The 14,916-nt window shown below is 40.1% G+C and overlaps 1 protein-coding gene across 4 annotated transcripts in view; it reads left to right on the plus strand.

The window, feature by feature from the left end:
- Nucleotides 1–5,525: 5,525 nt before the first annotated feature.
- The window catches only part of LOC131243304 (CBL-interacting serine/threonine-protein kinase 23-like), a 31,780-nt gene continuing 22,389 nt past the window's right edge, over nt 5,526–14,916 (plus strand). For 2 of the 4 annotated variants that reach the window (XM_058242571.1, XM_058242555.1), the window contains exon 1: nt 5,526–6,274. In XM_058242571.1, coding sequence (XP_058098554.1) covers nt 6,107–6,274 — 168 coding nt within the window. In that variant the 5' untranslated portion in view covers nt 5,526–6,106. The remainder of the gene's footprint in view (nt 6,275–14,916) is intronic. The other 2 variants (XM_058242546.1, XM_058242563.1) reach the window with 1 other exon arrangement.

Here is a 14,916-nt window from a genome sequence, read left to right on the forward strand (position 1 = left end):
TATCTGACTGTGGGGTCCACTTATATGCATATGACTTAAATCCACGCCGTCCATCCGTTTTGAAAGATCAGTTTAAGTCATGATTCCAAAAATGAAACAGTCGTACTTCTCAGGCAGACCACACTATAGGAAAAAGTGGTTATTGATCATTAAAAACTTCATGTGGGCCACAGAAGTTTTAGATCAAGATGATATTTTTTTGGTCCATTCCTCCAGGCCCTTTTGACCTTATCAACAGCTTAGATGGCAAATAAAATTCCGTAGTCCCCCAGCAGTTTTTAATGGTGGGTAGTCAATCACCACTGGTTCCAATCGCGTGAGCCGTCTAAGATTTGAATTTTTTGGACCACTTCTAAAATGATCGGTCAAAATGGATGGACCACATAGATGTAAGGAACATGCATCGCGGCGGACCGTGATCCACCCACCTCAGTCGATCCAAAGCCGCACCGAGAGTGCGTTTGTAATCCTTACATCATGGTGGGATCCACACTCAAAATTATAGAACTGGCTTATTGGACGCGGATTGATGGCGAATGGCTCAACTCCCACCTCATTGTGAAATGATATGGCTAGATCTGACTGGTGTAGCCGCTCTTAGAGATTAGGCTGGCGTGTACTTGCCGATAAACCTTAAAAATAGCTTAGGTTATCATTGGCGGCATACGGCCCCCCAATCAAATCTCCTTCACTCATTTCATCATAAGTTACCTAATCTACCTCTCTGGTTGTACAAGAGTAACTAGCCTAAATTAATATCATTATTGCATAGTGATTACATGTCAAGAGATATAATGATATTTTAGCCGTCCATTGGAGACATCATATTTTCAAACATATGTTTAGTAGGCCATGAAATTGTAATCAATGGACCAGATTTACCACTGGTGCTAGGCATACGTATGAATATGCAACTTGAATGCACGTGTAATAATAGGTGCGTAAGGTTGGACAGTGGGATAAAACACATGCATCAAAGTGGATTTCAAAATCTATCAGAATGCCAGATGGAATATGCAATTCCATATACCACCTAATCCCATTTTCCAAAAGCCCTATGGGCCCCACATTCAATCCCTCCTCTATCTGTGCTGCATCACATGCATTCTAAATCATAAAGAAAGGTGGGTCACACCACAGGGATGTTAAAACCTTATAGATTGTGTGCGGTCTTTCTAAGTTCTTATATGCCAACCATATTGGATGGGCGCACCTAATATCTGGCCATTTGAATATTCAGGTGGGCCACATCAACTTATTAGAGGTTTTAGGCATGATATTGCATGGTCATAGCCATTTGAGATTTGGATCGACCTGATTCTTTTGGATCTGAGGTGAAAATGGGGTTGCACATGGTGTACGGATCCAATGGCATGCACATATCATGATTAACATCTTAATCATGCTATAAGCTTCACCTCTTAGCCCTAGCTAAGAGGTTTATCCCATCATAGATATGATTGAGCTAAAATCTCTAAAAAAAAAAAAAAAGAGTGCCAGCCCAAGTCGACGCTCTCTCTCTCTCCCTTCTTCACGTCTCTCTTCCTCCACGTCCAAGCATCCACGGCTGCCCAAGATTCTCTCCCACATCCTTCTCTCTCTCTTTTATAGGTTGGAGAGGTCGGTGCTATGGAGAAAAGTCGGTGTGCGTGGCTTTTACGCAGCCAGTTACGCAGCAACGCCAAGACAGTCATGTTTGATAGCTTTTGGAGACCATTCAAGTCGTCCATTCTGTCTCCGTAGGAAGGGTCAAGACCCACTTTTCTATCTTTTGGACGGTCTGGATCATCGATCCGACCTTGATTATGATCACACAAAGGCCCACAGAGGCCGGATTTGTCAGATGCATGGCCTTGCATATGCACTGGAATGTTCGGTGGGCCCCACAGTGATGTTTTTCGAAAAATCCACCTCGTCCATTGAATTCTTGCAAAAAACCAGTCGGAAAGGAGTGGTTTTGGTTGAATTTGGGTGCGGCCCAATGTATCAAATCTTCCCGGCGATCTACGTGTAAATGTGCATGGGACCAAAATCTCAACAAGTCTAGGGTCGTGGCCACCCCCTGAGGTGAATGGACGGTCCAGATCGTTCATCGTAGTGATGGGGATGGCCCACTAATCATCTCAGAATCCACACCTTACAGACACTGCGTACGCAGAAACCGGGTTGGGTCAGCGAGCTGACCGATCTCAGCGATCCGGTGTGGCGCGGGAGTGCACCGGTTATGCACTCTCACACCCCCATGTGGGGTCCATTGTGATGCTTATGATAAATCCACTCCATCCATCCCTTTCCTCATCTAATTTAAGGGATTGAGATCGAAATTAAGGCATGTCCAGATATCAGGTGGTCCCCAAATCAGTAATTTAGTAGCTGATCTGATTGTTGGACCACTTTCACGTGGATCCAATGACTTAAATTCTACTTGTATGGTTAATTTAGGGTCTTCAGGTCATATATAGAGTTTCGAGCCAAACGAATGGTGGGAACCCTGTGATTTTGCATTCAATATGATTTTTAAGCCTTTTTAACGTTGATCACTTGATTTTCTCGAATTTTTGGCAGTTAAATTCTTCAATCTTGATATCCTACAATCCGTCCCTTACCTTAGTGATTTTTGAGCATCAAATTCATGCTTTTAGTACCTATTTTCAGTACAAGCTCCTAAATTCGTCTTGCAACATAAGCATGATCAAAATAGGATGTTAAACAGTATCATGTTTGTAAAATCAGGCAATAACTAAAGTCTAATATGTAATATTTGACCTTCAACAGTATGTTAATTATTTGACTATTTAGACACATTCATTTGAATTGTGATTGCTACTACATTTTCTTAATGGTGAAATTATATTGATTAGCTATGCTTTTGAGTACATGATTATGATTTTGAATTGTGTGTTTAATATCTCTCTTTATATGTCTTGTCAACTATACTAAATTATGAATGATGACTGTGTAATCCTAAAGGGTATTCCTTTCTGTGATAGTCATCGATACTATTAAACATATCAGTTGATGCAGGCATGGAGTGAACCAATGTTGTTCGCTTGGTTGGTGGAGCAGATTAGGCAATTGAGGAACTAAACGGGGTCCCTTTGGCCCATATTAAGCTTTCTCACTAGTTGATCGATTTCCATTTTTAACTAGCGTAATTTTGGTATTTGGGTCGTATAAGTCCTATATGGGCACTACATTTGGATTTGATCATGATTAGAAAAAATTTACTCAATGCATAATTTATTTTGCTAATAATCGCCGTTAACTCTGATTGATAATAAGACTGTTTAAATTTACACCTGAATCTTAAAGGTTAACGATCGGGTTTTCGAGAAATGAGTAGTATACTTGGGTTTTGAAAACCGGAGTGTTATAGTTACCGAATTGTTACTGGATTTGGCGTTAGCTAATCGAGTCCATTGGTTGTCTACAGGACGTTTCGAGTTTTCTCCTAGTTTGATTCGTTTGGATTTTCAATGATTTCTAAATTAGTAGAAAATAATTTATTGAAGTCAAGTTGAAACTCAAAGAATGACTTATTTTCATTTTTAGGTGGGGTGTCTACACAAATATTATCCACATACATTAGATTGTTATTTCTATGGTTTTCGGTTGCGAAAGAAGGTGTTTTATGGAAGTGAAAGAAGCTGGAGTTGGAGATGATGATGTTGAAGACAATCACGCTGAAAACCAGTGTCGGAGGGGTAGAAGTGAATCTCAGAGAAGAAACTTCAAAATATAGAGGTGGGGTCGAGGTCAGGATTTGAAATGGGGCCCTATAGTCATTTTTGACATTATAAATATATTTCCATGTGGCGTCTATGGGTCCCATTTTTGGCTTTTGATCAAATCCACTCCGTCCATTCTCTCTGAAATTTTGAGGAAGGTAACAGTTCAAAGAATGATCGACTTCTTTAGATCTGGTGGCTCATAACACAACAAAATAATAAGTATTGTTCCAGCAACCGTGCGTGTTGCTGAGGTTGTTGAGACAATGAGTGTTGGCGCCATTCTTGAAATTTAGACGATCTTTTATGCGTTCTCCCACCGAAGAAAGTCTATTCGAGAGAGAGCGTGGGATTTTTGAACTAAGCAAATATAGATTCGAATAACAATTTGCTTCTCTTCTCTGTAGTACCAAACACGAGCATAACATACTTATGAACTGAAAGTTCCAGAGTACGGAGGCTTGAGAATAAACTATCCTGACTTGGATGAGATATTATTGCTTCAGTTTCCTTATGCTAAAAAGCTCTTGACATGCGGTCTAATATTTTTTCTCATTGTGTGCCACTAATAGTTTGAAACATCTGAAAGTAGCACATTCTTTTGAAAATTCTGGGCCACCAACATTATCAACCAATTAAATCTACCTTCCCATGGGCCTCATGGTCAAACGGATGTAACTTGTGGCATTAGGAAGCATAAAAGTCGAATCCTCACTTCTTCCTCCTTTTTTGTTGTTCCAACTAATGATTATCGGAGCACAATAAAACTAAGCTCCATGGGGCCCATAGTGATGTTTATATATCATGCAACCTCTTCATAATATCACAAATATATGAATGAAGTAAAAAAACCAATATCATATTATACAGAGCATTTGTGTCCCACCGGAAAGTTTTCAATGGCAGCGTGCAACTCACACTCTTTCTTGTAGTGTAATCCACTTCATTTATAAATAAGCTTTAAAATTTGGGGTTATATATTAAAATAAGTTGGTACAATGAAAATTTTTTGTATAAATCAATGCCTTAAGCGTTGCCATCCATCACAAGACTTCTCTCCCACGTCATTACTCACCGGCGGCCTGCCAAGCAAGAGCTCCGTGCATGGGTTATTTTGTTCTATTTTTTCTTTAAAAAAACCAGTCGAGGGCTACTTTGGAAATACTATTAACTCCTCTGATACAGTCAAAATCCCGCTTGTATTAATTATATATGCCTTCCTTCGCACTGGTCTGTGTGACCTAATCAAATGACAGGTAAGTATTACAGTGGGCTGTATGAAGTTTTCAATGGGTTCCTTTAATCACTACTGTTTCCTATGGTGTAGTACACCTGGCAATTGGTTCTACCTTATTTTTGGTAACATGCCTGAAATGAGCTGGAAAAAAGATGGAATGTGTGGATATAATACATCAATGATGGTGGAGCCCACTTAGCCTTTTCCAACACCGACCGAATCCGAGTACGCGAATCGCACGCTACGGACTGTGCAGAATCTTGGACCTAGAAGTAATCATACACTACTGTTTCCTATGGTGTGGTCTATATGATATTTGGATAAGCTTAATTTTTAGGCTATTAACCTAAAATGATCTGAAAAAACTGATAGACGGCGTCGATATATATATATATATATAAATCATAGTGGACCATACAGAGTTTACTCAGTACGTCGAGCGTAGTGAGTTACTCAGTACGCAATCCGCTTCCGTTGTGTGAAGCCTGGGTCGCAACTAATCCGCCCCCCCTGTCCATGTATATCCAAACTTCCCGCCTATAAATACTCCAATCGTTTGTCGCCATTTCAAAGAGAAACAGAATTTCAGACGAGAGAGAGGGAGAGAGAGAGAGATGGAAAATCTCGCATCTGAATCCGTTCTTCCTGTCCGATTTTTCTTCACCGCTTATCAGATCTCGAACGTTGTCTAAGAAGCGTCCGATCTCCCTAACAATCAACAGCGGCCGTACGATCCTACGAGAGTCGAGATGAACGTGGTGAAGTCGCAGGTCTGGCAGCCCTGCAACAAGAAGAGATCTTGAGCGCGGTTTATTTGTCTAGGAAGCGTCCGATCTCCCTAACAATCAACAGCGGCCGTACGTTCCTACGAGAGTCAAGATGAACGTGGTGAAGTCGCAGGTCTGGCAGCCCTGTAACAAGAAGAGATCTTGAGCGCGGTTTATTTGTCTAGGAAGCGTCCAATCTCCCTAACAATCAACAGCGGCCGTACGATCCTACGAGAGGCAGGATGAACGTGGTGAAGTCGCAGGTCTGGCAGCCCTGTAAGAAGAAGAGATCTTGAGGGCGGTTTACAAGAAGATATCTTGAGGGCGGTTTATTAAAGCTAGGGTTAGGGTTTCATTGGCAGAAGAAGGAGAGGATGAGCGGTGGTGGGAGATTGAAGGTTGGGCGGTATGAATTGGGGAGGACACTCGGAGAGGGTACATTCGCGAAGGTGAAATTCGCTCGGAATGTTGAGTTAGGGGAGAATGTCGCAATCAAGATCATCGACAAGGACAAGATCCTCAGGCACGAGATGATTGGTCAGGTAATTTCATTTCTTCTTGGGGAAGATGAGTGTAGGCTGTTGATCTTGTGGAGATGTACTGGAGATGGCGGCCTATGGTGCCAAAGAACACACTGATTGGACGATCCTGGCAGGCTGAGTTGTGATCATTATCTGTTTGAAGGCCATGGATCAGACCATCTGTCGACAAGTGTGGCCGATCTCTTTGAAGAAAATTTTTCATTCCCACATGTATGGGAACACCAAAGTTTATTGCTAGATATCTTTCTCTGTAGTTGTAGTTGTTGTGTTTTTTTTTTTTTTTTAGTTTTTGTTTTTTTACACAAGAACACACAGACCACATGGGCACTCGAACCCACAACCTCAGTGTTGAAATACACTGTCTACCACTGAGCCATCGTTTGGATGCCTGTAAAATCCTTAAGTGGTAAACACTTTACATGTATGTAGTGTTTTGGATGGAAAAGAATAAAGGTTGAAAAGTGTTTATAACTTTTTCCTGCAAAAAAAAGAGAGATTCAAATCGCAGGTAAAGAGTTTACATACTCAAGCGGACCGTGGCTGCTTTCACTTTGGTCCAGGTTGCCCCTTCCGTGACCCGAACACGAGACGTGGTGTTGGCTCTAGTACCAATTGTTAAGAACCTAACCAATACTCCAAAAGCCCTAGGACTGACAGAATGTGTAAAGTTAGGCTATTAAACCCTTGGGATCATAACGCATGGACCCTTTTGTGTGGTGCCTGCCATGATGGGTGCAGGATATCGAATCCATTTATCATGTATGTCCCCTGATTTGAGCATTTTTTCCAAAAAAAAATCCAAAAAATCAGGCTGTTTGAAAGATCAAGTAGGCCACATCATGGGGAATAGTTTAGATTGGGATACTCACCATTAAAATCCTTCTAGATATTTTGTGGGGCTCACCATGTTGGCCTTAAGACATGTAATGTGTCCATCATGTTCGTTGAAATTGCCTCAACCCAATGGCATATATTATATTAGGTCCTCTTTTGTGATTGGAAGATTTTGGCGGGATTTACTGCTCCAAGCTTTGCCTGGTGTCAATATCTACTTTTTAACTTACTTTACAAGTTAGTAAAACATGGAAAAATGTTAAGTTGTAAACACTTTACCACTTAAGGCCAAACATGATAGGGTCTTAATAGTTTACCTGTCAAACTCTTTACAAGTATAAAGTGTTTATGACTTTATAGGCATTCATGTGATTTTTTATATGTTTTTTGCTATATTATGTATGCTGTTGATTGCTTCAGGGAAGTTGATTGTTAGTTATTCTTTGCTTTCAATAAACTCAGATGATTTATTAAAAAGTTCCTTTCTTCCTTTTTGCATGTAATTCATGATTTGATTACCTTTTTTTTTTTTTTTTTTTCTTTTTTCTTGGCTATACCTTGCTGCTAAATTCCTTTATTTTTCTTTAATTCATTTGGACTTGAATTTTGTTATATTATTCTTTATTTGATTTATGATGACGATGATGCTGTTTTAAGGGAAATTTATCAAAATATAATCATTTTGAATTTCTTTGTCCAAAATTGGTTCATTATTAAAGATTTTCCAAAATTCAAAATTGTTTACCAAAATACACTTCCCCATAACTTCCTCTAGCATGTCCATTATCTCTTGTGATGAGTTGGCCTTGTTTTAAGCTTTTGGCACATACTACCAACCAAAGTTCGGACAAGTTACACTTTTCCTACATGTGCCAACAAGATGAACATTTGTGCGATCCAAGCCACTCCTATGAATTTCTTAGCCCAAAAGTTGTGTGGATTAGTCAGGTAGGCTATGTGTGTATAATGTATGTAGACCATTGGCCAATTTCTTTCAACAATCCGTTTTCAGTAGTCCACATGGGCTACCTGATGAGTGAACCTTCCTACTTTTTGGTCAAACAATCTGCACTCTGAGAGACACATGGTGAGTGTCTTGGATCTTGGGTATACATGTCAGATTGGTACACGTAAGAGGCAAGTACAAACTATATACTTGCTTGAGTAGGAACATTTACTCGGCTTTACCTTTGGCCTTTTCTGCCACAATAAAGTATTGTTATATCCTTATAGGATAAGTGAGGACTAAAGTCTTGTATCTGGGATCATGTTTTAGTGAAACTGTTTATATGATTAGCCTCACCATTGATGGGGGAACTAAGACTCTCAGATTGGAACATTTCAACCCTTTGATCTTAACGCTTATCCTCTGAATATGGACCATTTTTTATGCAGTCAAAGTCTAGCCATATGTGTGAATTGTCTTCAAAGTGGGCCTATCTGTCCGCATGAGTGACCAATCTCTTTGAAGAGTAGTTGTGTGCCATGTGTACCATATTTTATGCATATTATTTACTATTTTATAGATTATGCTCCTGCTTTTAGGAAAGTCCAGGCTCTAGATGGTGAAAATTTTAGGATAGTATAGTTCCAATCCAAAAAAGAAACTTGGGTATGTAGGCTTTATATTTGGGCATAGCCCTATGCATGTTTATGCTATTGTAGAATTATATTCATGGTAGCATATTGAGGGTGTTGGTAGCATATTTGAGGGGGTTAGTTTTCGGTAGCAGTAGGGAGGAACTGAAATTGTTTTGTATCATGTTTATGAATCTATTTTATTTTTGGGTGATGTTTGCTGAAATTTCTTGTACATCTTGTTTTCAATTTCTGGACTAGTTTCCTTTGATCCTGGCTTGCATTAATTTCTTAACTGTTGTTTTTGGCCATCGATCTAAATCTAGAATCTTCCAATCTTGAAGATTTTTGAGGCAACCATCATTGGTTATGCATCTTGTTAGATCAATAGTTCAGACATTGAATAAGACCCCATATCAACAATATTGTATACTAATCCTATAGTGGAAAATGGCATCACAAGGTAGTCATGGCGTGGCTCCATGCTCTATCAGGAACCTGCTATAGTTTAGGAAAGAGAGGTGAAAGGTATTCCAAGGGCTAGACTCCTATGATGGTTAAACACCATTTCAGAAACGATGGTGACTCTTTACATGGAAAAGTTCTAAGGCAATCTAGACTGTCCAAAATTGTTGACTAAATTATGGTTGGAGCATAACCCAAGAATGACAATGGTCATATGATAGTTACTATCTGATTTGTCTGTCAGAATTTGTACAAGTCACTATTTACTTATTACCATCCACTTGATAATTGTTGTTTAGATGGTTAGGTTGGTTGATGAGTGTTGTTTTTGAGATATGTTTGATCCACAATGTGAATCTCAACTTGTCATGTCATCTTGACAAGGTTTGCTAATTCCACATGCATGTGAGACCTACCCATCCTCGCAGAGTATGACGTGTTAACATGTTACTTGCCTTTAGGATTTTGACTTTCCACTTGCTTGGAAAAAAAAAAAATGCTTAGGTCTTATGCCTAAAAGATGAAGCCGTTTTACTCAAGCGGACCACAATGTACAAAGTGAACTGAGTTTTAAACAATTTTTTATTGGCTGGTCATTTTTTTGTATGTTGTAGTCCACCTAATGGGCTGTTTCATAAAACTTAATTTCAGCACTTATCACTGAAATTCGATATTTTCAGTGATTTTAAATGGTTCAGATCGTTTTGTAAATTTAAAATTTTAAGTGCTGAAATTAATTTTCACTTAAAATATGAGGTTTTTTTTTTTTCTCCAGCTACTCTCTTGTCACTAAACTCGAAAGGCTGAACGTGGTAAGTGGTAGTGCATTAATTTTGTTTCAAATTACGATTTTGTCCTCTCTCACTCTCTCTCCTCTTCTTTGACTACCTCTCTATCTCCTTCCAAACCACCTTCCCTCACAAACCCCGTCAAAACCCCTCTCTCTCTCTCTCTCCCCCTCCTTCCCCCCCCCCCGCAAAAATAAAAATAAAAATCCATCTCCCATTTTTTATGTGTTCTTATTGTGGCTTGAGCTTGGACGACGGATTCTTTTCGCCCTACTTGATTTTCAAGCCTTCCTGGGGTGTTTTGGATTACACACAGAAAAGGGGATTTGATTAAGGAGTAGGGTGAGGAAGGAGATCATTGCTTTGCTCTCATCGAGAATGGGTATTCAGATCCATCGAAATTTGATTACTTGTCGGACCGTGATGAAGATCGAATCGACAATGGAGACAAGGTGGCAGAAAACCAAATGCTTTCTGACGTTTCTGCCAATGAATCTTTTGTAGAAGGAATGGAGACATGGGAATGATGGAATTTTGAGATTGGTTTGGTCAAGTCAAAGTAAGATTCTGCCATTCGATCTTGTGGTGACACTGATAATATGATTAGGGTTTGTTGTAAACATGAAAAAATCTTTTGAAATCATTACTGAATGTTATGAAAAAGGCTCTGAGTCCCCTGTATGTTTCCAATCGGATTAATCGATTCAATGACTGTGAATAACCAATGTTCGTCTAAATATGGAGAACTTGATAGGTAGCTTGTCAAATACTGAACCGTATGAATATGAGAGATTGGAATTTGGTCATTTTCAATTTTGCAATTCAAATCAGTTCACCCAAACTCATCCTTTCATTTTTATAATTCAACTATATTTTCAATTTTGCAATTCGATTCATCCAATTGAAATTCGATTAACAATTATAATTGATTCAATAGTGCATCCAAACACTTATACTTTCATGATTCTAACATGCCCATGTTCTTTTCCTCATCTCCATCTCAAAGTACCATTTTGTGGGGCCTTAAATAGCATTCCCATATTACCTACATCTCAATTACAATTACGTACCTTGTGATCTTTATTTCCAAGCCCATGTCCTTATTTACAAGGGCACGCATGCCCACATAGCAGGTCTGTGGGACATTTGAGCCATCCTAATGGTGGCCCATCTGGTGCGAAAATTAAGCTGGCCCACTCATTAGATGAGCAACATTGATGCTGGACATGAAAATTTAATATGATATGCAAGAATTCAGGCTTTAGATCATACTAATATTAAAATAATCACAAAAATTTCACATCTCACATAAAATCAAGCATTCAATTAGGGTAATCTACAAGGGTCCAAGCCTACACGTGTTAGGGCTAGATCAATTGAAAGTTATAGACCAAACAATGATAAAAGGAGAGTAGATTCATCCACACATGCAAAAGATTATTTCCCAATCCAAGGGATTCACATGTTTCAAATCGGAAAAGCCTAGGGTTTGCAAAAGTGGAATCGAACTTGGGATTTAAGATTATCTAGGGTTAGTGTTAGGGAAATAAGGTGAGAGGAGTGAAATAAAGGAGAGAGACGAACCCAAGATGTACCACACGTGTGAATAGCATCAGGGTCCAGACGTACGTGTGTGGGATCCTGCTCGCACGTGTGGGGCCCACAAACCCCAAAAAGGCAAGCTTGGGTTTGGTCGGCTAGGGGTGGGCCATACACACACACACACACACACACACACCAAATTTCAGGATGATCCGACGTTTGGTCTATGCGCGGTGCTCCGCAAAAGTTTCAGCCTTCCTGCAGGGCCTGATTATGTAAATCTGCTATAGAGGAAGGATCGACTGCAACAAAGGGTGGATTTGATGATTGGATGGTCGTAGGAGATGATGAATATTGAGGGTAGGAGGTGGGGGTGATTTGGGATGGATGTGGCTTCGCACCACGGTAGTTAGCATTTCGAAGAAGGGAGGGTTTCGCACCCAATTAGATTTCCACAACTCAGAGAATTAGTGAAGCAGAAAAATGCAGAATTTTATTAATAATCTTCAATGAGAAAAACCCTACAAGGGGTTGCCTATTTATAAGAAGACCCTATACCTCAAAAGCCACGCCATCTAAACCATCCATGATATTCCTAATAACAATAATAAACAAAACCCAAAGTACTAGATTAATTAGAATAGTGAGCCACGATCATGAGAACCCATTGTGGGATTTACATGACTATCAGGCCCACTCTAACGAACCAAAACGCAGTCCTCTAACTAGGAGGCCCTCCTTAGACGTCGCCATCGATCCAGATCGATGGTGGGGCCCTCCTCCTCCTTGCGTACGTGCGTAGAGGGGGCGTGCGTGTGATGTCCCCATCATACCTTTCCTACATTTCTCTCTCTCTCTCTCTTTCATTCTCTAATCTCTACATTATCTATTACTTACCTTCTCCTTTCAAGTGTATTTTTTGAACTCAAGTATACACACCAAATGTCTAAATATCCTCTATCTCCTCTCTGGGTATGGGAAATATATGTATGAGAGGTAGAGGCTGAAAAGAAGGGTCGGGGAGAGGCCATGGATCAAAGAAAAGGTCTGGAGAATCAGGATGGTTAGGTAAAAGGCTGGACAATGTATCAGGGGTTTCCTGAGAAGCATCTAGATCCTCCACATTGAATGTGGAACTAATTCCTATGGAAGGTGGAAGATCTACCACATACGCATTGAGACTGTTTCGTTTTATAATTTTGAATGGTCCAGTGCTATGCGCGTGTAATTTACGAACGGCTCCCTGAGGGTACCGCTCTGGCTTGATGCGGACCATCACAAAGTCCTCTACATTGAATTCCTTGAAACGTTTATGCTGGTTTGCAGAAAATTTGTGATGTTCATTACTAGTAGTGATCTTTCATCTGATTTCTTGATGCAATGAATAAATGTGATGTGCAAAAGACTCTGTAGACTCCGATGGCCTATGGGATGGGGAGATAGGGACAAGATCAATAGGTTTCCTAGGTTTATCCCAAACTGAATAGGAACAACATCACACCAAAGTGTCTTTATATGATCCAAACTGAATAGGATCAAGACAATGGTGTAAGACTAGAATGAAAGTTTCATCAACCTAAGACACTCTATGGGGTTGAGGATGTGCTTCAAGCTTCAAGCCCAGACGGCTCACAGTGCCAGTTGATGCCACGTTGGCACAACTATCACTATCCATGATCATCTTGCAGCTCTTATCACCACATTTTGTGTAAGTATCGTAGATCGTGTTGTGGCGCCAATCATCGGTATTCTTTGCTTGTATAAAGGCGCAACACACAGTTGCAAGGGTCGCGGACTCTTGCGCTCCCTCTTCCTCATTACTAGAGGTTTCTGCTGGCTCATATTCTTCCTTCTCATCGTCACTTTCGAGGGGCACTACTTCTACCTGCCTCTCAATAAGGAACACCTTGGTGTTCTCTTTCATGCCACACTGGTGGGCAAAGTGACGAAACCCCTGACATCTAAAAACACCTAGTCGCATCGCTTCTGCGCGAGCTAGATCCGACAACTTTTTTACCCTTATTATCCTTGGGCCTACATTGAGAACTATTGGAAGGCTTGTACTGATATCCAGTGCTAGGTTTATCCCCAGAAGGGTTGGCCTTAACGTTAGAATCACGAGACTCAAACCGCCTTCCCACAATGCTTTGAGGTATTGCTCGACCTCCAACACTACTTGATACATCTATTCAAGAGTGTCTATATCCTTGATGAGCAATTCTCTCATAATGTCAGAACCGAGGCCCATCTTAAATCGAGTAAGAGTGAGTACGGGATACTCATCAACTTCACACCGGGTCAAGTACTCTTCGAACTTCTCAATGTATTCCGCTACACTCATGGAACCTTGTTGAAGAGACTGCCATTCCTCAACCAACCTCAAGTGACAAGAGAAAAGGAGGTACTTCTCCTTAAGAGTTTCTTTCATTTCCCCCTAATGGACTATTGGGGGCTCCCTCGACCTTTCTTTCTTTCGCTATACAGTAGCCCAAAACCTCTTAGCTTGACCCACAAGCTTCATCTTGGCGAATCGGATCCGACAAGCATCCGACGTGTCATACCATTCAAAATAGTAGTCCATATCTGCCAACCAATATAGAAAAACCTTAGGGTCCAAGTGACCATCAAACGTAGGGGCTTCTACTCTAACTCCCTTGAGGAATTGTGCATCTGGGTCATAATGATCATGATGCCCTCGCAATATGGGTGCACGGGTATGCACTCATGATTAATTCCTTGGCCACCTCCATTCCTTGGTCTATCCTCCTGACTACCTGCTTGAGATTGGGCATCTTCCCTAATGGTGGGGTTTGTCCGGACGAAGGTCTCTAATTGGGTAACGCGCATATTAAATTGTTCAAAGTGTTGGTCAATACATTATTCTAAGTGTCTACCCAAAGACTCAAATTGCCGGGTTATATTGTTTATTGATTCTTGTAATTGCTCCATGTTTAGTGTAGGGTGTAAGCCAAAACCACGACCAGTACGTGTGGGCATCAAGGTGTCCCATATCGGTATCGGTTGGCATAACGGTGCCCTCCGAAACCGATACGGATACGGGGGCGTAACGGCGATACGGGGGCGAAACGGCCCGTAATAGCGCAAATTTTTTTTTTTTCCAAAAAAAATATGAAAAAATATGGATTATGAGAAGTTGTATCGAATTGTCTGATGAATTTATGAACCATATAACCTGAATTTGACTACAAAATTCATATATTTAATTTTCTAACTATCTACTATCAATGATAGATATATTAGAATAAATGTAATATGAAAATATCTTACATTTAGGTGTTTGCAATTATTTTTGAAAAATGCGTAAATAGAAAAAAATATTAAAAAAATATAAAATGGCACCCCAAATATGGAAAATTTACTAGGATTAACACATCATATGGCATGCAAAAGAATCATTAAAAATGATTTTTCGAA

Source organism: Magnolia sinica, chromosome 1 (genome assembly GCF_029962835.1).
Source record: "Magnolia sinica isolate HGM2019 chromosome 1, MsV1, whole genome shotgun sequence".
Classification (NCBI taxonomy): domain Eukaryota; kingdom Viridiplantae; phylum Streptophyta; class Magnoliopsida; order Magnoliales; family Magnoliaceae; genus Magnolia; species Magnolia sinica.